Genomic DNA, 23,960 nt, shown 5'->3' with positions numbered 1-23,960 from the left:
TGTCGGACATGCTATTTGCAATGCCATGATGACGAGGGGCTAGACATGATTGGTCGCTGGCGAAGAGAGGAATCGTGAAGTAAGTTCAGGAGACTGTGCCTTGCAGGTGACAGGCCGTTCGATGGCCTCGAGGAGCAGCGGACATGATGTGATGCCATTGAGGACGCAACGGCGCGGTAAGCCGGTGGAGAGCTCAGGGAGCTGATAGTCACTAGTGAGTATTTGACATGATTGATGTATGGACGTTGGACAGCCGCTGTGTCGGCCAAATCAAGCTCAAGCCCGTGCCTAAGACTCAAAGTGAAGTATCATAATAGCAATGCGTACGTAGCAGCAACATGGCGCCACCGACCCCAAGGCGGAGATGGACAACTCGAGGCGTCACAGATATGAAAGGCGAAGCACGTCGGCGGTGGGATGCAGCAACCAGGGCGGCCGCGCTTGCCAACCAGATGCACCGTCGCCGAACAACGGCAACACGAGAGCCGCGGTGGGCTATTTTAAGCCGCTTCGGGGCCGGTCGTGCTCATTTGCGGGGTGGTTCGCGAAGTCGAAGCGGCCCCACCAGGACGAGGTGGCTGAGACGGGGAATGGAAGCGTCCACGTACGTTATGCGCGCATCCCGGTGGGGTGTGGCGTCCGTGCGCGGAGATTGGCGGCATCCGGGTTGCCGTGGGTGTCCTCGAGGGACGCGGTCAAATTCGCAACGGCTGGGTCGTCGGCGACGGATAGCTTCGACAACATCCGAGATCCTATCGCGTGCACCGCGGTCGCTGTTTACGGTGATGCCGCGGCTGCTGGCGTTTTTTTTACAGACATCGATGGGAAACGAGATGAGGGGGTCGGCGACTGAACTTTGGACGTACATTCGCATCTTATCGTCGCTCAACATCCAGGGCAGCCGCTCAATGACATCATTTCGTGCGTAGCGACCCGGGATGCCATAGAGAACCCTGTAGATGCGCTCACCAGCGGGCGGTATGCACCGAGGACAACAGGGTGGCCAAGTAGACCCAGAGGTCAAGATGTGGCATTGGCGATTTCAAGGATTTCAGCAGATTACAGCTTCTATGCGTAGCAAGAACAGATCAGTCAATTTTATCGATGTCTCCGTGGAGAGTTCTCAGTAGTAGTACCGATGAGATGTCGCTGTCTCGGGCGCCGTCTGCGCGTGGCGTCACGGGAGGCAGGGCGCATCACAGCGGGCGGGCGACAGCGGGACGGCGTCGACACGTAGAACGTCGCGGCTTATATGGCAAAGTCTCTGGTTTCACTCACCGTGCTCCTGATGCAGTCGGAAGTTACAAGTCAATTATATGTATGGGAGGCTTTGATCTGAATGTCTCGTTTACACAGATAGCGAGGTTTTGGATGAGCCTGGAATATGTAGGCTATATGTCGACACATCGTCCAAATCTTCGCAGGCCCAAGATAAGCATTGAAGATACTGCTTGTGTGATTTGTGTATCCTGTGTGCGAGGGAAAGGCGGCAAGGCGGACCGGCGGCAGTTGCGTTACACTTGACTTGGCAAGTCCGCCTCGACATTCGCCATCTTCAAATTCGCTCTATCATCTCGTCTCCCTCCACTCGCTCGCGCTGGCGTACGCTCTATGATATGATTATTCAACTAGGCTTGATGACCGCTCGCTGGAGATGGCAATGCAGCTGACCTCGTCAGGCCCGGCTCTGGCCGAGACAGCTGCTTGGGTGTGGTTCGATGGTCCCATACCGGGGCCCAGTATATTCACTCATAATTAAAATCGACCTACCCTCCCCGCTCATGAGGTCGCCTGCCTCCAGCGGCCAGTGAAGGCCCCATGAGGCAGCGCCGCCGACGGCTGTCGCAGTCCCACCCCTTCAAATTCACGATCGCCTCGCTGACGTTTTCCTGGCACGGTGGCCGGAAAGTCAAAGTAAGGCGCCCCCAGTACTGTGATACACGGTCGATTCTGCAACCCGCCGAACCACATCGGATGTGTTGCAGTATCGACCAAGGAGTATGCGTCGGCGCTCCCGCTCCCGCCCTTCTGTTATCCGTCCGCGCGGATGAGGACGATCGGCTCACGCCGCCCTCCCCCGCCGACCATGTGGGCGCGCACGCATATAAGGACTCGGACACGACGGTGACGATACCTAACGATTCCGTGAACATGCAACAAACTTCGAAGACTACCACTCGACCTTTCACTATCCGCTTCTGCTATGCGTTGGGCGCATTCATAATTGGGCCGTTATACCTGATAGCCGTAAGTCTTTCGTTCAATAATGTTTTTGCTGTACTGACCTATGTGCAGGCCAGCGGACTTTTCATTATCCGGCTGTTATGGCACGAGGATAGGTTGCGAGGTGTTCCTCGTTGCCCGACTTCGAACCGCAAGTGGAGTTTGTCAAGACCTCGACGTCAAGGAAAGGGCCCATCGTCTGTTCAGGAACCTACACCAGGGCACGAACCCTTCAGCTCATATTCTACCAAGGGGACGCCACCAGCCGCACCGACCGGCAGCTCCCGTCCGTTTGCAAAGAAAATCCTTGCCGCTCCTGCCAAACTCTTGCGCGAACGCTCTTTCTTGCTCCGTTCGCACATCTGCCCCAACCCACTCAATACGCTGAAAGCCGCGCGCTGCACGTCCTCGCCGCCTCGCCGCCTCCTTGGACTCACCCGCGCCGCGACTGCGAACTCAACGACCGACTTCGAGCCCAAACCCAACAGGCCTGGCAATGGCCCGGGTTTCCGCATGACGTCTATGCTAGGCATTCTGCGCCCCAAGTCCCGCATGGAGCCTGGGTTCAAAGCCCGCTCGGCGTCTGACCCCACGCCGTATGCACAGCCAGCGCATCCCTCAGATCAGTCTCCCACAGAGTCGCGGCGCACATCTGAGGATACGCTGGTCGAACGGGACCCTCCAGCAGCCGCTCGCAGATACTCCTGGGCGCACGTGACACACCGTCGCGCAGCATCGACGCCCACACCCCCAGTCGTCACCCGCGCCCTGACCAGCACTGCTGTCTCGCCCCACATGCGTCGCGAGCCATCGAGCCGTCCGCGGCGTGCGTCGGAAGGCTCAGCCTCCGCCAACACGCGCAGACGGGATACGGGCGAGCTAGTGCGGTACCACCCGCCAAACATGCTCCAAGAGACGACATTTACGCAAACGTTTACGAACCCCTTCAAGCCGCAACCAAAGCGTGCGAAGACCATGTCTACCAGTACACGTACGTATACATGCGTAGTCTCCTGCTGGGGAAGTTGTGCTAACTAGTGAACAACAGCGACACCGGAAGAGCACAATAAGACAATCGGAGTTCTCCTTGATCCACGCCATCCCCCGCGCGTGTCCGAATCTGCCAAGGGCGCGCAGTCATCGGACAAGAACCGTCCGGGATTCCGCCGTACAATGAACGCTGTCGTATCGAAGTTCAAACGCTCCCGGCGCGACTCTACCTCCAGTGCGGATTCTTCGTTGTCCCAGTCCTCAGCACCGACGCCAGACCGCGGGCATCAGTCCACCACTCTCCGGACGCGACCCCGCAGTCCGCCGCAGCCCACACGACCGCCAGCCAACCCAGACCGTACGAGGTCAAAGTCGTTGGAAACGGCTAGCGGCAGTACGGCAGGCGAAAGGTACAGGTCGAGCCTGGACTCGCGACGCAGCGGAGGCAACAAGAACGTACTGGGATTGTCTGTGGTCGGTGAAGAGGGGGAATCCAGCGAGGACGTGCGCCCGAAGGCGGAGCGGGACGCGAGCGCTCGCAAGGTATAGGTTTTGAAGCGTAAGAAGGATACGGACAGCTCGAGCCATCATCGTTATTGTTACTGTGTCGCATATACTCGCAAACTCTAGATACCCTGCAGCATGCATATCTTATGACAAGCACTATTATTACTAATGTGTACTGTATCATAGACAAAGCAACCATTTCATTCGCATTTGAGCATCACGAATCCGACGGGCCTGATACAACGTTTGGGTTATTTACTGTGTCAGTCCATCGTGCTCTACCAATGCCAGGATTGCACGCATCACAGGGTTTGCCTGTCCTACACCAAGAATTGTTCCCTCTTCGATGCACAGCTTGAGCTGTGCGTCCAAGAGGTGGCTGTGTAAAAAAACATATCTAACAGTCAGATTCGTGACGCATGCGGCTGATAAGTAACGTACCGCAGCTGGTTGACCAGCACGCCGATGCGCGGCCACGCTTTCAGCTTGACTACCGCGTCTTTGCTTCCGACAGTCAATCCTCCGCCGATGTGGTTCACAGACACGGCTCCTCCAAAAAGCAGCATGCCATAGATTGGGACCTGGTGCAAGAATGAGCCTCGTTCGCGACACTCGAAGGCCTCAAGCTACACACCTCCGTTGCATCGCGCAAGAACACCTTGGTGGTGGCATGTTTCGCAAAGTACGTGACGAACGGCGACTTCCAGGCTGACTCGCCAAACAGGATTGATCCGGGGTGCAGAAACACGCGGCCCTCCTTTAGGTCATAGAGCTTGTACTCCTTCGCGGTGTTCTCGCGTTGGATTGTGCCCGCCTGCACGCGGTCGAACTTGATGGCAGACTTCGGAAGGTGGACGCGAGCGACCCGGGGCCAGAAGCCGCCCAGGATTACGGCCTTGAGCAGATTCTCGTTCGCGCTGTTGACATTGAGTTCTGGGTCTGAGGGCTTGGACGAGCTGGGTACAAAGCCGAGTTCGGACAGGGAGGCAAGAAAGTCTTGTCGTAATGACGTTATATCGCGAACAGTCGTCGGAGAGATGAAATTCTGCAAGCGTAGCATTTCGTTGAGCAGCGCAAGCGGTTCATTCGACTGCAGGTTCCTTACCTCCTCGCAGAACGCGCGCAGGGCACCTTGTGACTTGCCTTCCGAGCGTAGGCGCATACATTCATCGTATGCGTGTGCGTCGGTCAACAGGTCGCTATTACCTGTCGCAAACCGTGCACGGGCACTGAAACGACGAGTTGAGGAAAGCCATAATTAGTTTTGTATCATGTACACACCGTGTCGCCTCGTCCCGCTTGTCCATAGGACTCATGAAGATAGGTTTGGATGATAAGCACGCCGCTACTGTAAGCATCGGTCCCAAGCATTGGAATATGGTGCCAAGAATCAGCATCTACGGGGCATTCAATCTGACTGCTAGCACACGATGGTTGTGCTGCCCACCTTTCCGAGCCTGAGATCAACTGGGAGTATTGCCTTGAAAGGGATAAGTACAAGCAACATTGTTCATGAAGAAGCGTGCACACACCATGTGTCGCCCCAGAGGCGTCAGCTCCCCATCTTGATTTATGGCTGAAAGCTCCTCTAGGACATAAAGAGCGTGATCGACAGCTGAGATCTCCGGTGGGTCGAGAGCGCGAGACAGGAATGACTAGAGCGAGATGAGTCAAAGAAATTGCAAGGCGTGCTGCGCTCACCTTCACATCCTTGTGTACAACTTTGACTGTGAGTGCGATGCTCTCCAAGGGAACTCGTTTGATCTCGGGGACTGGGAACGGTGCCATTTTGGACTCCTGCCGTCTGGTGTAGAGTTTGTAGCACACGCCAGGTTGAGTTCGTCCTGCACGTCCCCGTCTTTGCTTAGCAGCGGCACGAGTCACCCATTGTTCGTCCAGCCTCGTTAGACCTACTTCGGGGTCATAGTGCGTCTCCTTTACTTTCCCTGCATCAATGACATAGATGACATCGTCGATGGTAATAGATGTCTGTTAAATGGTGAGTACAGCTGATACTCAGGCCGCCGGTATGTATTACATACCTCGGCTACGTTAGTGGCCGCGATTATTTTCCACTCCGACGTGTGAGAAAATACGCGGCGTTGCTCGTCACTCGACAAATTCGCATGAAGTGGAAAAATCTTGGCTCTTGGAATATTACTTAGCCTCTCCATACACTGCCGTATCTCCTGCACTCCAGTGAGAAAGATTAAGATTGCACCTCGTTTCTGTGCCGTGGAAACGATGTGTTCAACGACGGCAGATATGAGCTGTCAAGGAAGATCCGGTGAATAATGGCCCTCGGCGTCCAACTGTCACTGTAGCTCACATCGAAGTCAATTCTATCGGACCGGCTAATCTTCTGGATGGCTTTCACTGAATCGTCATCGAGTCCTCGGCTGTTAAGTTCCTCTTGCAGACGCTTGCTTTCTTCCTCTGCATCCCGTCCTTTCACAAAGCGATTAGATGTCGCGGGACGATAGTCGATCAAAGGCAAAATATCTTCGAGGTATCTATGAAGTCAGTCAGGAACGACCGCTGTCCAAGCATTGCCAATTGTGGGAGTACCTGTCTTCTACAGGGTGGGTGAACCCTGGAATTGAGAGCAATGGCGCGCTGTCAAAGTACTTCACGAAGACCTCATGGTTGATTGTGGCGGACATTAGAACAACCTTCAGCTTTGGATGCGTACGCAATAGCTCTTTGAGCTCTAACAGAAGGAAGTCACCGTCCACTGACCGTTCGTGAACCTAAATGACATGAAAGTTTAGATTGTCAGAATCAAAATGAAAGTAAACCAGGGTGACCTCGTCTACGATGACGTGTGTGACATGGGCTAGTCTTTCCCCAGCCCCTAACCGCCGCAATACGACACCGGTGGTGCAGAAGAGAAGTTTCGTCCTTTTGTCTTGTTTGCTTTCTCCCCGGATGGCATATCCTACCGAGCCGTCATCCAGACGTTCCGCAGAGACTCGCGCAGCAACACCAATCGCGGACAATCGGCGCGGTTGTGTGACAATAATGGATGCTTCCGACCCTTGTCCACTCAGGATCATCGAGTCGAGCACGAATTGTGGTACTTGTACATCAACCTCAGCGGGTGAGTATATACGGACAGTGTGTATGACTTACGCTGTGTGGTTTTCCCGCATCCTGTCCGATAAAAATATGTTAATGCAAATTATCTCCGGACCGTGAACTAAAATGTACCTGTTTCTCCTACAACGACAACACATCGATGTTTGTCCAGGAGCTTGAGGAATTTATTTTCAGAAGCAGACGCAGGAAGTTTCTTTCGAGATTCCAGCATCTCTGTATATTTCTGACTTTGGCAGAGTGCCAAGAATTCTTCTTTCACGCGAGCGTTGGTGCGGTCGTCTCGACGTACGCCTGTCATTCGCTTACGGCCATGCCCGTTGCTGGAGCTCTGGGGTGCTTCTGGAGAAGACTCTTCATGTAGAGCTACTGGCGAGCTCGTCAAATGCTGCAGCACTATAGAAATGTCCGGTGTTCCGTGATCCTCTATTCTCACCCACTCTTCTTCAACCAATCGCACAGCGGCCATGACAAAGCTCTCGCCAGGATCAACGAGGGTGCCTTCCTTGAAAGAACATATGAGTTGCGATACTATATGCAATCGCACGTACGCAGGAACAGTGGTCGACAAAATGTACATGGGTGGAGGGATGTCACGCTTGATGGTTTTCCTGTCTGTGGGCAGAGGAAGAACGAGCTTCATCGGGGCAATGGGGAGGGGAATGGTAAGCTCATTTTGTTCAGACATGTACGCGCCCAGAGCCTCGAGTTCGTCTTCGTCCATATCGATTATTTGACCAGTTGTGCGCACGGATTCCTGTTCCACATCGGCCCAGTGATCTCCAACTAGTTTTGTATTGAGAGCAGCCAGCAGGAGAGGCCAGCTCTCGGCTAAATGTCCTTGAGTGAGGCATTCCTTAACAGCGCGTACTGGCCAGCCACAGTCCTTGACGGCTCTCTCTTCCATCCAACGCTTCTTGAGATCATCGGTTCCCGCATGAGCAGACATCACGAAGGGATTATACGTGTTCATAGATGGCAAAAACCGCGGGGGCAGGTCGCATTCTGGAATCTGGAGAATCAAGAATTCTATGCATGCTTGCAGCGGTGGCTGGGCGCGCAACAGATTTTGCGCAAGTGCTGATGGTTGTGACAACGCGGCCACCGCATTTCGAGCCTGGGCCTGTTTGAAGCCGAGCGAAGTCAATTGCTGGAGCAATTGCGCAGCCGCATCTGAGGGAACCGTGGAAGGCTCTGCATCTCCTGCTTCAGGGAAAAGGGCTATTGCCTGTCAGGTCATGAGAGTTTAGTGCCTGTAAACGATCGTCTGGGCCGCAACTCGGTCTACCTTCTTGATGGAATCTTCCACTAGCTCACGCAGCGAGCTGGCCATCTTCGCTTCTGGTGCGTTTTCGAACTCCCTGGATGTCTGCGCATTTCGGCTGGGGGCATCTGTGCCTTTAGCGGACGCATCCCGCTTCTCCGCGGCACGGGTCTGCCTCTCCTCGACGGCCTTCCGTGCTGCGAAGGGATCGGCTTCGTACATCCATTTCTGATGTTCCGGGGCGTTCTTATGTTCGATGGAGAGCTCATTCCAGTACTCGCGAGGCCCCGGAGGTAAGACAAGGTTTAATTGTATTCCGCTGCAAAACTGGCGAGAGGAAACCGTTCATTTGGAAGCCCCCAGCAGGACAAAATATACTGACACGGTATAACGCGTAGGTCGCACCCCAATGTCGTGCTTCCAGCGCACTCGGCATAACGCGTAGTGGATGGGGCTCGAGCCGAACAGACTCTCTCTGGGATGTCCTCTTGTTGATTCGGCTCAACATCACGACGAAGGAAAAACCATTGTCTTGTCTCCGCTATGCAATGTTTGTTTATGGCTCGTAGCCGTCATTAAATGATACACTCACGGCGTCAACTATTGGCTTTTCCCATCCGTTCTTTTGGCACCTGTAACGCTGATATGAGCGCCAGCCCAGTACAGATAGCCGTTCATTTACGCCGATCAAAGGAAGAAAGTACGCAGCACCTCTCATGGAGTAAACTCAGAGGATATTTGGAACCAGGAGGAAATAGAGGTTTCTCCTCCGGGGCCGCGGGCTCAGCAGGCTTGGACTGCTTTGAGGAATTTCCCGCATTGCCCGACTTGACAATACCTCGTCTTGGGGGCATCTGAGCAGTGACTAGTGGGCAACTACAAGAAGCATGATGGTAAGTCGGAAGTGAATGAATTCGGTCATGCCGAGATGCCGATTAACGTTGGCTTTATTATTCCTTCACAAATTCTTATCTGAGTTACAATCCCTTGATTACTCTCTTTGTCAGCATATTCCTGGTCACAGGCGCCGAGAGACTGCTCGTCGACTTGTCCAGTACCATGGCTGATGCTGACCTCTACAACCTCGAATTTCTGTCTCTCGTCGCTAAAATCACTCAGGAAATAGACAACCATACTGGTATTAACGACAAGACACTCGCCGAGTTCGTTATCTCCCTACATGATGAATCAAAGACGTTACCGGAGTTCAAGCAGCAGCTAAAGGGCGTGGGCGCAAACTTTCCCGAGTCGTTCGTGGAGAATGTAGATCGTCTCATCTTGAGCATGCACCCGAAGCACAAGAAAAAGTCAGATTCGGGAAAGGAGAATGTCGCAGCGGAGACGGAGAGCACTCTCGACGAAGTAGACAAGCAGAAGCGTATTTTCCCCGGTCTCGCTCTCAAGGACCAGGACTGGCAGCCGAGCGTCACTAAAGACGCAATAATGAAGGAAGTGGACGACATGATGTCTCAGTTTGAGGGTGCCGCGAAGAGGGCGAGGCCAAAAACTCCGGAAAACGATCGTTCCCCCAAGCGACAACGACGGTCTCGCTCACGTTCTCCTCCACCACGACGGCGCAGTCCGAGTCCTCGCGGGAGAAGCTACGGAGACAGATATGACGATCGTCGTGGGAGGAACGGCGACCGTGCGCGCCCTCTTGACGAGCGGCCCGTGCTGTTCAAGATCTACAATGGCCGGGTCAATGGTATGAAGGAGTTTGGTGCCTTCGTCCAGCTTGAGGGTGTTGTAGGCCGTGTGGAAGGTATGTCTCGACTCGTGATGGGTAATTCGTAATCTCGATTCATACATCTCGCCCAGGCATGGTCCATGTATCGAATATTCAGCAAGGAGCGCGGACTAACTCGGCTGCGGACTTGCTCACCCGAGGACAGTCCGTCAAGGTGAAGGTCATGAGTGTGGCGGGGACTAGGGTTGGCCTCTCCATGAAGGATGTAGACCAAGCCACTGGCCGAGATCTTACGCCTCATCTACGTATCAAGTCCGAGGCAGAGCTTGCGGAGGAGGATTCAAAACGGTCTGCTCGCGGTGCAAACGCTGTTCCGCTCAACTCGCGCGGGAATGGAAAGGAGGAAGTCGTGCGCTCAGCGAAGCGTCTGACCTCCCCAGAGCGGTGGGAGATCAAACAGCTCATCTCGTCTGGCGCTATCGATGCGTCAGAATACCCTGACCTTGACGAGGACTTCGCTAATCCTATGGCGCGCGCCGAGGTTGAAGAGGAGCTTGACGTCGAGATTCGTGAGGAGGAGCCGCCTTTCCTTGCAGGGCAGACGAAGAAGACCCTCGACCTCAGCCCTGTCAAGATAGTAAAGGCTCCCGACGGCTCGCTGAATCGTGCCGCTCTTGCAGGGGCTTCCCTCGCCAAAGAGCGAAGGGAGTTGCGGCAGCAAGAAGCTAACGAGCAAGCCGACTCCGAAGCCCGTGACTTCAGCGCGCCTTGGCTTGATCCTATGTCGAAGGAGTCGGATCGTATTTTTGCACAGGATCTTCGGGGGAATATTCGTGGACAGAAGGCCGGAGAGCAGCCGAAATGGAAGGAAGCCACGTTCAACAAGGCGACTACCTTCGGTGAGATCACGTCTCTTGGCATCCAGGAACAGCGGAAGAGCTTGCCAATTTTCAAGTTGCGCGACGCATTACTCCAAGCCATAGGGGAGGTCTGTATGTTCCATTGAATATTGACTTTGAGATGTTGACGCTATTCCACAGCATCAAGTTCTTATCGTCGTCGGCGACACTGGCTCGGGTAAGACTACACAAATGACCCAGTACCTCGCTGAGGCCGGTTTCGCGGATAAGGGCAAGATCGGCTGCACACAGCCTCGACGTGTTGCTGCCATGTCCGTCGCGAAGCGTGTCGCTGAAGAGGTCGGTTGTCGCCTTGGGCAGGAGGTCGGATACACGATCCGTTTCGAGGATTGCACAGGCCCCGAGACGAGGATCAAGTACATGACGGATGGTATGCTCCAGCGAGAGTGCTTGATCGACCCCGATGTCTCTGCTTACTCTGTCATCATGCTCGACGAGGCTCACGAGCGGACTATCGCTACCGACGTTCTATTTGGTTTGTTGAAGAGTATGTCTCGATTCTCATCCAGCGCGTTTAGTCCACTCACATGAGCTTTTGTGCAGAGGCAATTAAACGACGTCCAGACCTGAAGCTGATCGTCACTTCAGCAACCCTCGACGCCGAGAAGTTCTCTAAGTACTTCTTTGGCTGCCCTATTTTCACCATCCCCGGTCGCACATACCCCGTCGAAGTCCTCTATACCAAGGAGCCAGAGACGGACTACCTGGACGCTTCGCTCATCACCGTTATGCAAATCCACTTGTCGGAGCCTCCCGGCGATGTCCTTCTGTTCCTGACTGGTCAGGAGGAGATTGACACAGCATGCGAGATTCTCTACGAGCGAATGAAAGCGCTAGGTCCTAAGGTTCCGGAACTCATGATTCTCCCCATCTATTCCGCCCTTCCATCGGAAGTCCAGTCCCGAGTATTCGAGCCGACGCCACCGGGTGCGCGCAAGGTTGTGGTGGCGACAAATGTTGCGGAAACTAGTCTCACTATTCCCGGAATTTACTACGTTATCGACCCTGGCTTCTCGAAGCAGAATGCATACGATCCTCGTCTAGGAATGGACTCGCTCATCGTTATGCCGATCTCGCAGGCGCAAGCGCGACAGCGTGCTGGCCGGGCTGGCCGCACGGGACCCGGAAAGTGCTATCGGCTCTACACTGAAGCCGCCTTCCGTAACGAGATGTTGCCGAATTCTATCCCGGATATCCAGAGGACGAATCTGGCGTCTACAATTCTAATGCTGAAGGCGATGGGCATCAACGACTTGCTCAGTTTCGACTTCATGGACCCACCTCCCGCCCAAACAATGCTGACAGCGCTCGAATCGCTCTATGCGCTCTCGGCATTGGACGATGAGGGCCTGCTGACGAGGCTCGGTCGCAAGATGGCGGATTTCCCGATGGATCCCCCGCTCGCGAAAATGTTAATCGCGTCCGTCGAGTTGGGCTGCTCGGAAGAAATCCTGTCAATTGTGGCGATGCTCTCGGTTCAGAGCGTGTTCTATCGCCCCAAGGAGAAGCAAGGACAGGCGGATTCCAAAAAGGCGAAGTTCCATCAGCCGGAGGGTGACCATCTTACACTGCTGACCGTGTACAACGGCTGGAAAGCGAGCAATTTCTCGAATCCTTGGTGCTACGAGAATTTCATACAGGCGAGAAGTATGCGGCGGGCGCAAGATGTCCGAAAGCAGTTGCTGGGTATAATGGACCGGTACGTCTTCCGCTTCCATCCGTGCTAGAAGTTGCGGACGTTCACGTCTGGCTACATTGTAGTTATAAGCACGATATCATCTCCGCGGGACGAGACTATAACTGCGTTCGCAAAGCTATCTGCTCTGGCTTCTTCCGTAACGCAGCAAAGAAAGACCCGCAGGAAGGTTACAAGACGCTCGTAGAAGGCACTCCGGTGTATATTCACCCGTCGTCAGCGCTCTTCAACCGCAATCCGGAGTGGTGCATATACCATGAGCTAATCCTCACGACGCGAGAGTACTGTCACAACGTCACGGCCGTCGAGCCCAAGTGGTTGGTGGAAGTGGCTCCACAGTTCTTCAAGGTTGCCGACGCAAACAAAATCAGTAAACGCAAGAAGCAAGAAAAGATTGAGCCTCTGTTCAACAAGGTATGCTACATGAAGCGCATCGTTCATCTAAATCATCTAATGACATTCGCAGTACGAGAAACCAGACGAATGGCGATTGTCGAAAGTCAAACGAAGTGCTCGCTCGGTATGTGTCCCACTTCAGTTTGACATGCTAGTAGTGCTAAATGATGTACCCAGAGTCAAACCTTTGGATAGACCAGGAATGCGGACAATGCTTGTCGTGTATTGTATTGCTACATGTTTTATCATACTCGCTGTCATCTGTATTCATACATAATCTGTTATATTAATGCGCAACGTCACTGGACACAAGATATACATTTTGACTAGTAGCGCATTGAAACACTTCGCGAATACCACTGTGGTAATCAGACGACGCTACATGGCGCATTAATATTGGAGTCCGTCCCGAAGTCCGAGCCAAAACAAGGAATCGTACTGCTGCTAATAGAGCGGGACACCGCGGTGGTGAAGAGCCGCGGGCTCGAAGGAATGCCGGAATGGGGGACTTCAAGGCTACACGATAGTCGACTGGGATTTGGCATCGCACTCCGGAAAGAGAATTGCCCGCGCTACACCCGCTTCTCCGTGATCGCCTCCGTCTAGCCTACGAACCTCATCGCGTCGGCATTGACATAATACTTCGCTACCTCTCCTGTCTTCGATGGCGGTGCGGTAGGATCGGGGACGAGCATGAACGTCTGTGAAAATACGCGGGGCTGGCTGTCCACGGACTTGCTAGATGTGGAAGCAGAGTTTCCTGTTGGCCTATGACCATGCGTAACGGTGCCTGATACGGTGATCAGGAGATTGGGTGGCTGACTTCCTTCGCAGGGGTCAACACGAAACACGCAGAGAAAAGGCAGCTAGGGGGCCGACCTGGTATGGGATGGCAATCGAAACATTGCACCTCGTGCTTGGTAACGGGCATCGCGCTGATGAGCTTTCGGACGCCGTCGGATCCTTGAAATGGTTTTCCATTCCATGTCATAGCGGACGATGGCCGATAGAAGTTGGGGAGGTTATCTACACGAGTGGCCGAGTCGTACGTTGAGTAGTAGAGACGTGTGAAATGGTCCGCCGCTCGCGTCGCGATTTCAATACTGCCAGATGGCACGGAGATTAAGTGTCGGTGGATCGCATGGAAGCAGTGGTACCCACTCGTTCTGCGTGAAGGTGGACATCACCGTAGAGAGTTTGTGTTCGGAATAGGTGAAGGTGGCTGAGTTTATGAAACGAGTTGACTTTAGCGCTCTACTGGCCTGGTACATCTACAGTCACACAACGTGACAAGGGTACATCGACGGTGTCACACTGCAAGCCACAATACGGGAAGCGGTGTGATAAAGGGAAATATAGGATTGGAAAGCTAGTTTACATACTACGAATAGACATTCGGGTCAAATAGTACGGTACACACATAAAGTACACATTAATACAGCTTTGTTCCTCACATATCCAAATACCTCGTAAACGGGATACGAACTCCCTACGCAATGCTAAATCTTACACAGGCCGACTCGGTGCCAATGCCACGGCGCCCGCTCGACGTTTGATACCGTCGTGCTCTGTTCCCATGCTGGCGTACCACGTCTCTGGACCCTATACGGCTGTTTGAGCATACATACAGTCGACAAAGCCACATAGCCGACTTACCTTCCTGTTATTCAGTCGGAGCTTTCTAATCCTCCTCGAAATCCATTCGGCAGACGTCGAGCCGGTTTCAAATGCCCCATCGGGGGCGCTCGCAACGGCCTTTGCGACCATGTCACTGTGCTCCCGCTGCGCACGGAGGATGACGGAATTTCGAGGACGGGTAAAGAACGAAATTGAATATCTCTCGAACTGCGCCTGCGCGCCCGGCGGAGGCCTGCGCAGATAAACACCATTAGCTCTAAATGGGCGACGAATCCTCGGAGCCGGCTTACATCACGCGATGTACGTTTGATCGCAGAATCCCTCCGCTGAAAATTGACAAGGCGTCACCCACGTTGCAGACAGCGTGGCCGAAAAGAGGCTGGCCGGAACCGTCAAATCGTTACCTATGATTAGTATGGATGTGGAGCTCACCTTGATGTATAGCCACTTCTGTGTACCTGATGGCATGACCTGTAGTCCGCCTAAACGGTTGTGGAGGAACGTCTAGAGATACGGAGACGTCATTGAGGTTGTCACCGACAACTGAAAGATGTCTTACAAGGGTGCCGAAGTCAGTGTGGGCGCCGACGCCCGTAGACGACTGGTTGGGCGGCGTCTTGATGCAGCGAGCCTCACTGCCGCATGGCTCTTCTGTAGAATGCAGGCTTGCCAGGGCGCCCCTTGGCAAGCCTAGCTGCCGCTCGAAAATGGCGAGAATAGTGTAGTTGACGTCCATGGACTTGCGGACAAATGGAATGACGGTGTCCTTCATATGCGTGTTTACTGTTGAGGGGTAGGTTCGATGTGTCGGCCGTGGCCACGACAACGCATCATCCTGTGCAATATTTAGGAACTCCACATTATCCCGCGTGCCATTGGCGTCCGTCTGAATGGTACCCCGAGCCTTGTACCTAGTACAGCCGCGCATGAGTATACAGTAAAAGTATGATGAGGCACCTGTCCTACCCGAAGGAGTCCCCGTTGTCTCCTTGCTCGAATTTCATCAGTTCTTCCACCGGCAGATCGAGGGAGTCTGCACCAAGGTCAAACATGCGATTGACCTCCCCCTCGACGCCATGATTCTTCAGGCTGTATCGAGATTGTTAATTAAACGTGAAGACATGTATGTGGCGTGGTCGCTGCTCACTACCAGAATCCCAGCTCGGTACCCGCTCTCCATAACTTGCCGATTTCGGTCTTGTCGCCTTGCAGCAGGAGCTGGTAATCGATGACTACCAGAGGGGCGACGGGAACATCGTCAGGAAAGGGGGCCGTTGCAGTGAGACCAGGCATTCTGAGACGCGGTACCGATATGGCGTTTGAGCTGCAAGAATACGCTCTCTGCTTTATATTCTTTCCGGGAGCTAACCCCGAGACAAGCCTAGCCTAGTCGTCTGCCGGTGAATTTCGGTCCCTACGGAATGGACCTGGCGCACTAACCCTGAAGGAGGCAATTGGATACAATCTTGCCTGCTGGATCTCCGGTTAACGGCATGGAGTCGTGATTGTCGCCACTTGAAGGTTCCTACTAGCGGGCCGCAGAGGGTGCCTGAGTTCTCGTACCGTTACCGAAAACGTGGTAGTGTGACGCGTGTCTGGGGCAGTGTCGATCACTCACAAGTTACCGGGTCCACGTGTAGACGGCCCTGTAGGCGTCATGAAAAGGCCTTGATCACGAAGCAGGGAATGAGTAGCCATTTGCACATCAAGGTTTTGACCTACCCCGGCAATGTGCAAGCCTGCAGGCTGCTCTAAACTGAAGTCGTCGGACATCATAACCTGGCAACAGGAATGAGCTTGCCAGCTCCGCCTATCACGGCAAGCCCATTCATTGCCAGAAGCGCTTACCTCCTGTGTGCGTTCAAGTGCCTATTTGACATAGCCACGGCCGAACTGATGGACAGCTGACCCCACTAACCCGAGCGGAGAGGCCCAATACTTCAATTGCGTAGCCTGAAATATAGCACAGACGCCACCGTCGGATCCCGATGTCCGTTCTCTGCCTGCTTCCATGGGCAGCATGAAACATTGCGATTCCATCGCCACGGCGCTTACTTCAACTAGATCATGATATGGCAATCAAGCGCTTGCTTGCTCCAGCGGGCTAGAGCCGCGGTCCTCACTAAGACACTTGCTCTGCATACCACACTGAAATCTTCGCCGACGTTTGTACACCGGTGCACTCAGCGCTCCGCACAACAGCAATCACAGGCTAGAGATTCGGCATCAAGCAGGGAAACACCATAGCTAATGTCAAACGCACTGCGGCGAGAATTCTCGATGTGCGACAACCAGGCTCATACAGATAAGAGATCGAAGGCAGACACCTCGCCCTAAGATGACGCCATGCGGCGTCGCACGGACTGCTGTACATGCCTCGGTGTGTTGAAATTTTTTGATTTGCGCGGCAAATGCACGGTCAAGCGTTCATGAGTAGCTTGAGCGTTCGTGACTACTCATGAACGCTCAACTAGGATGATCTCCGCCTTGTTATCTGTAGCAATCTCCTCCGACGATGTATTGACACAGGGCTTCTGGTTGGACATTAGCTTGTCTGAAGGTTCTTGCAGTGTCATAGACGTCTGCGATGGTCGTACAGTTGTTGAACACGAGTAGCGCAGAAAACTCTCTATACACTCGCCTGCTATGCAGTTCTAAGGTCGTGTGGGATAGAAGTCGCCAGACAGCTGCCGCGTAGCGCTGAGAACACTTGCCGATAGAGCGAGCGATGTTGCCCAACGGACGACCCATGAACTCGATAGCGAGACGATATGGGATCCAACGAGCACAGGTCTAATGAGTATATGTCGTTCCTGAAGCATGAGTAATCCAGAGAAGGGGTTTGAACTGGAGGATCCATGCAACGTCGATGAAGAATCTCAAGTACTTGGCAGTCGTCGAATTCAAAGCTGTGTGCATTTAGCGCCGAGTGTGCTACACGCGCACGTGATCTTTAATGCATCGGGGTACTGAGTACGGGACTGCGTCTCACAGAGTACTCTGAACACCTCATCCTTGCACCCATTCTACGTTGGGTTTCAGCATTCACGGGCACGGAGAAATAGCGGCCTATTGTGCTCTAGGTACGTGCTACGAACCCAGCGCCGGATTTCGAGAGCGACCTCATGACATTGGCTTCATACTCCCTATGCTCAGTGCTCAATATTCGCACTGTTTGACACTCCTTGCCGCGGTCAGCTCTAGTCTGCAGGATCTCTGGTAGAGCATAGCGGCTATCTTCCTCAAGCGCTCAAAGTACAAGAGACGCTTGGCTCTCACTTGTCTCCGGTCTCTAGTCCCGAAGAGCGCTGCTCAGCATGTGGGAGCGGACATTGCAGGATCTCATTCGCGGGTTGCGAGCAAACAAGAAGGATGAGAGCAAATTCATCTCGCAGGCTATTGCCGAGATAAGGCAGGAAGTCAAGAGCAAAGACATGGAGCTAAAGGCGGCCGCTGTGCTGAAACTCACATATGTCAGTCTATTATACTCCTCAGTGACATCTGCAGTGAACAGTCTGACCTGGTTGGAGCAGCTAGATATGATGGGGTACGACATGAGCTGGGTGTCGTTCCATGTCGTAGAGGTGATGTCGTCGCCCCGCTTACACTTGAAGAGTGTTGGGTACCTTGCGGCTATTCAGTCATTCCAACAAGACACAGATGTGCTCATGCTAACGACAAATCTTCTGAAGAAGGTAGGTCGTCAGAGAATGATGACTGCTTGGTCCTAATCCATTATACTAGGATTTGGGCTCGAAGCCGGAAGACATTGCAGTGACGCTAAACGGTCTTTCGCATATTGTCACACCGGATCTCGCACGAGACATATCACACGATCTGATCGCTATGCTCAATCATTCTCGCGCAGTTGTCAGGAAACGCGCTGTTATAGCGTTGTACAAGGTTTTCGTCAAGTATCCAGAGGTCATTCCATACGGCATAACCAGGTTGAAGGAGAAGCTGAACGATGCTGATGCTGGTACATGGCCAAACTGTGTCACAATAGACCAGAAATTGACATAAACAAATACTAGGTGTCGTCGCCGCAACGGTGAATGTTCTCTGTGAGCTCGTACATCGCAACCCAAGGGACTACCTTGCTCTGGCGCCGCAGCTGTTCCACCTGATGACAACTTCATCAAATAATTGGATGTTGATCAAAATCATCAAGCTGGTATGATATTCCATCTTTTGTGCACCACGCTCTCTGACCACAGCGGTAGTTCGGAACTCTGTGTCCGCATGAACTGCGGCTGGTCAGGAAATTGCAACCGCCGATTACGGATCTGATTTCGACCACTCCTGCAATCTCGCTTCTTTACGAATGCGTGCACACATGCATCATCAGTGGCATGCTTCAAGGTCCCTCCGGAAACTCGCTAGCCAGGACATGCGTCACGAAGCTAGCAACGTTCTTACAAGATCCGGACCAGAACTGTGAGTGGTAGGGAATTCTCCGTCTTCCACGCCGACTGAAGGTATCACAGTAAAGTACATTGCCCTTCTTGCAATGGTCAAGATCGTTCCCACACACCCTGAGCTAGTGGCGGAGTATCAGGACATGATCGTATCCAGCGTGGATGACCAGGATGTCAGCATTCGCATGAGAGCGCTCGACCTCTTGTCAGCAATGGTCGGTGGTAATATCGTCCTCGTTCAATGTAGGTTTAACACCTCGTTGGCAGGTCAGCAGACACAACTTGCAGCCCATTGTGCAGCAGTTGCTATCCCATCTTGTCCGATCAGAGTCCGCTGTTCTTCCATCCGCTATTCAGTCACTGTCGCAATACGGATCTGCGGCGGCGAATGCGGCTCCAAAGGCGTCCAATGCTCCCTCGCAGTCGCCTGCCTATCGTATCACGCTTGCGCAGAGGATTTTAGCCCTCGGTTCGCAAGACACATATGACAACGTTGTTGATTTCGATTGGTATCTCTCCGTCCTCGTCGACCTTGCATATGTTGCGGGCGCGAATGTCGGGCTGCAAATCCGCGACCAACTAATAGACATAGTGGGTAGGGTGCGAGCAGCGCGGCGATATGCTGTCCAGCTCATGGTCAAATTGTTAACGGATGATTCCTTCTTGACAAATGCGGCGGAAGAGGGAAGTTGTGCTGAAGCGCTCTGGGCCGCAGCGTGGATCTGTGGTGAATACTGCGGGTATGTTGTGACGTACTTCCACAGACTCTCGGCAGTACTAATCTACTCATAGAGAACTTGCTGAACCGCAGAAGTTATTAACCTATCTCCTCCAGCCCGGAATAGTCGTACTTCAGTCGGACACAATGGCGGTCTACCTTCAAGCTGCCATGAAGGTCTTTGGGCATTGGGCAGCTGACCAGGCCGACAGATGGGACAGCGACGACCTTCCTAAGGTCAGAGACATCGTTGACATGGTGCTGGACCGGCTCGGCGATTTCGTTACGCACGTTGATACTGAAGTGCAAGAACGGGTATTTGAATTTTCGTTCCCCATCCCGCCTAGCGTCTGATTGTTGCTGTTTCCCTAGGCTGCGGAAATGCTCAATCTGTTTAGATTCATTCGTGCGGACATCGATGCGTATCGGCCGAAGACGGAACATGTCCTCTCTTTCGGCGAATCAAGTTTCACAGCCCTTGACACCGCCTCTGGGGAGCCGCACTACCCCAAGAGTCTATTCCTCATCCGGCCGCTATATGCTGCGTTTGAACTCAATGCTGTGGCGTTAACGGCACAAGCAAGGGTTCCGATACCGGACGGTTTAGACCTCGACTCCTGGATCGTACCACCCCCGAAAGAGATGACCGAGGCCGTCCAGGTGGACGGTGACGAAGTAGCCGAACTCAAGAAAAAGAAAAAGAGCAAGAAAGGCAAAGAGAAAGATACGGGGGCGGTCAAGAGTAAAGGTCGCAAAAAGGCACACCGAGATGATGACGATGAGAACACGCTGATTGCACCAGCCGAGACGGAGGAAGAGCGAGCAGAACGAGAGCGGGTACGACGTCACGGTTGAATGATTGTCCTGACGCGACTAACCTGTCTATCTCTAGCGCAAGGCGGAGCGGTTGGAACGCATCCGAGATGACCCCTACTATATCATTGACGACCGGCCAACGTCAAAGAAACACAACATCGATGACGTAGATTCTATTCCAGTCGTCAAGCTGGATGACCTCCCTCCACCTTCTCAGTGTAAGTTCAGTCTCTCCAAGGCGATGCTCAGGTACTGATGCGGAGATTCAGCGGAGAATCCACGTCTTGCTAGTCTGCGCCGCTCGCCGTCACCAAATCCAATGCGAGCTTTTGTAATTGACAAGACGGGCGAGATGCCTGACGTAGCCATGCCGGTGACAACATCCTCCCGGCCAGAAACGCCAACCTCTAGCCTCTTGCGGGACACTCCCCAGCCGGCACCGCCGCCATCGTTCTTTCCGCAGTATGAGGTTGAGGACGAAATTCCACGCCCTGCCACGCCACCTCCCATTAAGGTCACTAGAGCGAAGAAGAAAGGCACGACGAGTGGAAAGAAGAAACGGGTACAGAAGCCGGACAACCCCAGCCCCCTGGCGGAATGATCATACACTGTTGCATTGGATTACTTGTACGTTTCCACTTCGGTTATGGTATATTGTGCGATAGGAGTGACGTGCTACGATGAGACGGACCACAAGAAAAGCAGTTCTGATAATACAATGAGACGCAGGGCCAGCAGATGCCTGACTATGTGTTGTATTCAGACCTTGCATAAGATGGTTGTCCGATAAAGTGCAGAGATGCGGAAAGGCGGTGATAAATGCGAGGTATAGACGATGTGCTGAGCGGTGACACTCGCCAGGAGCTCATCGTTCGTCTTCCACATGCTCGACTGAGTCTACAATTTCATTTATCAGCTCCATGGTCACTCCAGGAATGATGCGCTCGGCCTCAGTGAACGCTCGCTGGAGAGCGCTGAGAGCAACTCGGGCTTCTTGTGTAGAAACACGCGGGAACAGCTGTTTTGAATATCAAAGTCAGGGTCCGATTAGCGTCCACCAGCGATGATCACGCACTGATGCAATTGCGGGAAGGACTACCGAGTCAAGCATAGTCGTGTCCGGCAACTCGTCGTCCACGGCGACAATGTGATTGCCCGGCTGGCCTGGCGCTGGGAAGCCATCGGCGTCCGGGTCGTCGAAGTCATCATCATATTCGTCAGACGGCTGGCGCGCTGCGCCCGTGGCGGTCCCATTTCGTATTGTAGCCTGCTGGTCAAATTTCTTCGGCGTCGGCGGCGCTGAAGGCGGCAAAGGTGGGAGCTCTGTTTTATGATTGACAGAGGTCGCCTGTGTGGACGCAGATAGATCTCTGCGACCGGCGGTCACGGTAGAGCTGGATCCTGACGTTGACGATTCATCTGACCGTATCGAACCGTTGTTCTCCCATGTCAAGGGCGGCCCGGATACCTGTATCGGGTTGGGCTGTGCCCTACCGACGGTCGCGGCGTGGCGTACGGTCCCGAAGTCCCAAAGGTCTTCTGGATCGCTGTTAGCACTGTCAACGCGTCGATTTAGTCATGTGAGATGATGCATGGGACATCGGCCTTATGAGCGATACGCACGACTCTTCCGCGTGGTTCCTTTCCTCCTCCTCCACCCTTTCTCCGCCTTCGGCCTTCCAGCGCTCGTGGCGCTCGATGAGCTCCGTTAGATAGCTGGTTTTCTTAGCCAAGCGGACAAATTTGTGTTTCAGCAGATCGCGCGCTGTGGGGCGCTGAACAACCCGAGCTCACGGATCAGAAAGCGCGCTAGAAGGGGTAAAGATAGCGTACATCTTTGGGATCGCGCTGGAGACAAAATGCCACGAACTCCCGGAAAGACTTCGAAAAGGGACCCTCCAACGTCGGCGGAGGGTTCTTGGGTATCAAAAACAGAACCTAATTTTGGACAAGTAGGCTGAGACGGGCCCTTCGCGTTATATTGCAATCCTACCTTCATTGGATGTAGCTCTGCGTATGGCGGTTCTCCCTTGGCTAGTTCGATCGCAGTGATACCTAAGCTCCAGATATCCGCCTTGTGGTCATAACCGCTTTGCTTGATAACCTCCGGCGACATCCAGTACGGTGTACCAACGAAGGTATTCTTCTTTGCTGACAGAGTACCTGATAATTGGCCCGAGACACCGAAGTCAGCCAACTTAACATCACCATTGGCAGAGAGGAGGATGTTGGCAGCTGTGAGGGAGTAGCGGGAACATTAGACGAGAATCCTCGATGCGAAGAAATATTCAGCGGACCTTTGATGTCCCGATGAAGCTTGCCCTCGGTGTGCAGGTATTCAAGTCCTTTCAGAAGCTCGCGGACGATGATGGCAATGTATTCTTCTCGGAAGACGCCCGGTTTCATCTATAACACCGCGTTAGCGAGCGGAGTCTCAGTTTATGAGTACGCACCAAGTCTGAACACGAGCCACCAGAACAGTACCTACGTAGATCATTAATCAGGTCGATCGTATAGGGTATGATTATCACACTCACTCCATGACGATCCAGAGGTGAGATCCCTTCAAGTAGGAGCCATGGTATTTGGTAACATATGGTGAGTCTAATTGCGACAAAATCTGGATTTCTTGCTGGATATCCTCGATCTCATCCTCAGCGCTTTCGAGATCAATGATCTTGATTGCTACGGTACGCTGCGTCCGCTTGTCGTATCTAAGGGTGTCATGCAGTATCACTACGAAGCCCGCGTGGAACATAGTGGGGAAGACGTACCCCTTGTACACTTCACCGAACGATCCTTTACCTACAGGAGCGTGTCGGACAGACCACAATCAATACACATGCACCACATATGATCATGAGCAGACACGCACCAATTCTGTCCTGCTTGACATAGAACTCCTCCGGATCCTGACGATGCGAATCCTACACACGAGCGACAATGATCGTCGAGTGTTTGCAGCAACGCTGTCCAAGGAAAAGAACTCACCATTGTGCGCAGGTATATTGGATGTCTCGACGGGTAATGGAAAAGTCTTTACGACGCGAAGCTCGAACCGCGAGATGCACGGAGAAGCAGGGCTATTCGCGATAATCGGTGCGTGCTGCCCTAGATTTGAGAATCGAGTGTCGGGAATCAGGTATCAGAGACGACTAGAGCTCAGAGCGAGACGTGGCCGTGAGCAGGTCAATGCTCACGGAGCAGAATCGGTTGAGGTGTGGAGGTCACTGCGTATGGCAGTCAGCCGCCAGAATCGGCCTGGCTACGGCCAACTTGAAACAGGACCCGGAAACCCCCACGGTCGTCAATATCATCTCCTGCAACGCTCTGCACCTCTGTAATCCCTTGCTGGCTCGGATGCTTGAGCAAGACAAAGACGTGCATAGCTGCTAAGTGAGAAAGCTGCAGGTTGAGAGCTTGGTGGCAGGTTCTGAGAATGTGCATGGGATTCTCAGACGGAGTCAGGGGGTCGGTCATAACATATCCTCCTTTCTTCCTCTCAACTACCTTCATAAGGCGTGTCGGCGTTCCGTTAACGCGTTTATACGCGATATTCAATCCCCAAATCTGAGCTGACTGCCCGACCGG

General features: G+C 53.4%; 7 protein-coding genes across 7 annotated transcripts; 3 read left to right on the top strand and 4 right to left on the bottom strand.

Annotated features, from left to right (window-relative positions):
- Nucleotides 1–1,654: 1,654 nt before the first annotated feature.
- Nucleotides 1,655–3,293, top strand: POSPLADRAFT_1042437 (hypothetical protein; the record flags this gene model as incomplete). The annotated part of the gene is made up of 4 exons (XM_024478103.1): nucleotides 1,655–1,739; nucleotides 1,787–2,247; nucleotides 2,296–3,214; nucleotides 3,262–3,293. The coding sequence occupies 4 exons, from the start codon at nucleotides 1,655–1,657 to the stop codon at nucleotides 3,291–3,293; spliced, it is 1,497 nt and encodes a 498-aa protein (XP_024343972.1).
- Nucleotides 3,294–3,975: 682 nt separating this feature from the next.
- Nucleotides 3,976–8,934, bottom strand: POSPLADRAFT_1128023 (hypothetical protein; the record flags this gene model as incomplete). The annotated part of the gene is made up of 18 exons (XM_024483693.1): nucleotides 3,976–4,099; nucleotides 4,162–4,301; nucleotides 4,355–4,765; nucleotides 4,826–4,949; nucleotides 5,002–5,117; nucleotides 5,168–5,200; nucleotides 5,253–5,375; nucleotides 5,422–5,709; nucleotides 5,763–5,990; nucleotides 6,050–6,233; nucleotides 6,289–6,470; nucleotides 6,528–6,799; nucleotides 6,853–6,873; nucleotides 6,931–8,044; nucleotides 8,105–8,407; nucleotides 8,463–8,621; nucleotides 8,667–8,712; nucleotides 8,792–8,934. The coding sequence occupies 18 exons, from the start codon at nucleotides 8,932–8,934 to the stop codon at nucleotides 3,976–3,978; spliced, it is 4,011 nt and encodes a 1,336-aa protein (XP_024343971.1).
- Nucleotides 8,935–9,139: 205 nt separating this feature from the next.
- Nucleotides 9,140–13,085, top strand: POSPLADRAFT_1063961 (hypothetical protein; the record flags this gene model as incomplete). Its single annotated transcript, XM_024481747.1, has 7 exons — nucleotides 9,140–9,842; nucleotides 9,899–10,755; nucleotides 10,808–11,174; nucleotides 11,231–12,386; nucleotides 12,449–12,797; nucleotides 12,850–12,903; nucleotides 12,957–13,085. 7 exons carry the CDS (start codon nucleotides 9,140–9,142, stop codon nucleotides 12,972–12,974), a joined length of 3,504 nt encoding a protein of 1,167 aa, XP_024343970.1. The 3' UTR covers nucleotides 12,975–13,085.
- On the bottom strand, nucleotides 13,046–14,010 carry POSPLADRAFT_1175919 (hypothetical protein). Its single transcript, XM_024488385.1, has 3 exons — nucleotides 13,941–14,010; nucleotides 13,659–13,882; nucleotides 13,046–13,605 (listed from the first exon to the last, which is right to left on the bottom strand). Exons 1-3 carry the CDS (start codon nucleotides 13,961–13,963, stop codon nucleotides 13,382–13,384), a joined length of 471 nt encoding a protein of 156 aa, XP_024343969.1. The 5' UTR covers nucleotides 13,964–14,010; the 3' UTR covers nucleotides 13,046–13,381.
- A 275-nt stretch (nucleotides 14,011–14,285) lies between these two features.
- POSPLADRAFT_1130196 (hypothetical protein) lies at nucleotides 14,286–15,710 on the bottom strand (the record flags this gene model as incomplete). The annotated part of the gene is made up of 7 exons (XM_024483930.1): nucleotides 14,286–14,381; nucleotides 14,436–14,649; nucleotides 14,708–14,796; nucleotides 14,850–14,921; nucleotides 14,977–15,328; nucleotides 15,384–15,506; nucleotides 15,565–15,710. 7 exons carry the CDS (start codon nucleotides 15,708–15,710, stop codon nucleotides 14,286–14,288), a joined length of 1,092 nt encoding a protein of 363 aa, XP_024343968.1.
- Nucleotides 15,711–17,734: 2,024 nt separating this feature from the next.
- Nucleotides 17,735–20,408, top strand: POSPLADRAFT_1130107 (hypothetical protein; the record flags this gene model as incomplete). The annotated part of the gene is made up of 9 exons (XM_024483916.1): nucleotides 17,735–17,890; nucleotides 17,951–18,112; nucleotides 18,162–18,396; nucleotides 18,452–18,591; nucleotides 18,641–18,854; nucleotides 18,905–19,050; nucleotides 19,103–19,575; nucleotides 19,628–19,868; nucleotides 19,926–20,408. The coding sequence occupies 9 exons, from the start codon at nucleotides 17,735–17,737 to the stop codon at nucleotides 20,406–20,408; spliced, it is 2,250 nt and encodes a 749-aa protein (XP_024343967.1).
- Nucleotides 20,409–20,963: 555 nt separating this feature from the next.
- On the bottom strand, nucleotides 20,964–23,592 carry POSPLADRAFT_1164453 (hypothetical protein). The gene is made up of 11 exons (XM_024487826.1): nucleotides 23,361–23,592; nucleotides 23,245–23,296; nucleotides 23,144–23,174; nucleotides 22,907–23,083; nucleotides 22,823–22,853; nucleotides 22,667–22,775; nucleotides 22,363–22,604; nucleotides 22,203–22,307; nucleotides 21,993–22,144; nucleotides 21,445–21,925; nucleotides 20,964–21,387 (listed from the first exon to the last, which is right to left on the bottom strand). Exons 1-11 carry the CDS (start codon nucleotides 23,361–23,363, stop codon nucleotides 21,235–21,237), a joined length of 1,536 nt encoding a protein of 511 aa, XP_024343966.1. The 5' UTR covers nucleotides 23,364–23,592; the 3' UTR covers nucleotides 20,964–21,234.
- Nucleotides 23,593–23,960: the final 368 nt, after the last annotated feature.

This window comes from Postia placenta, assembly GCF_002117355.1.
Source record: "Postia placenta MAD-698-R-SB12 unplaced genomic scaffold POSPLAscaffold_1, whole genome shotgun sequence".
Classification (NCBI taxonomy): domain Eukaryota; kingdom Fungi; phylum Basidiomycota; class Agaricomycetes; order Polyporales; family Adustoporiaceae; genus Rhodonia; species Rhodonia placenta.
This window is presented reverse-complemented; position numbering and strand designations above follow the sequence as displayed.

What these genes read in the sequence shown, in the direction of transcription:
- POSPLADRAFT_1164453 (XM_024487826.1), bottom strand. An exon ending in CACCTCTGGATCGTCATGGA is followed by an intron (nt 22,854 to 22,906) that starts GTGAGTGTGATA and finishes TGATCTACGTAG; the next exon opens with GTACTGTTCTGGTGGCTCGT. An exon ending in TCCAGCGCGATCCCAAAGAT is followed by an intron (nt 22,145 to 22,202) that starts GTACGCTATCTT and finishes CGGGTTGTTCAG; the next exon opens with CGCCCCACAGCGCGCGATCT.
- POSPLADRAFT_1175919 (XM_024488385.1), bottom strand. Translation starts at nt 13,963, where the DNA reads ATGTCCACCTTCACGCAGAACGA. An exon ending in TCCACCTTCACGCAGAACGA is followed by an intron (nt 13,883 to 13,940) that starts GTGGGTACCACT and finishes GCCATCTGGCAG; the next exon opens with TATTGAAATCGCGACGCGAG. An exon ending in CGATTGCCATCCCATACCAG is followed by an intron (nt 13,606 to 13,658) that starts GTCGGCCCCCTA and finishes ACCCCTGCGAAG; the next exon opens with GAAGTCAGCCACCCAATCTC.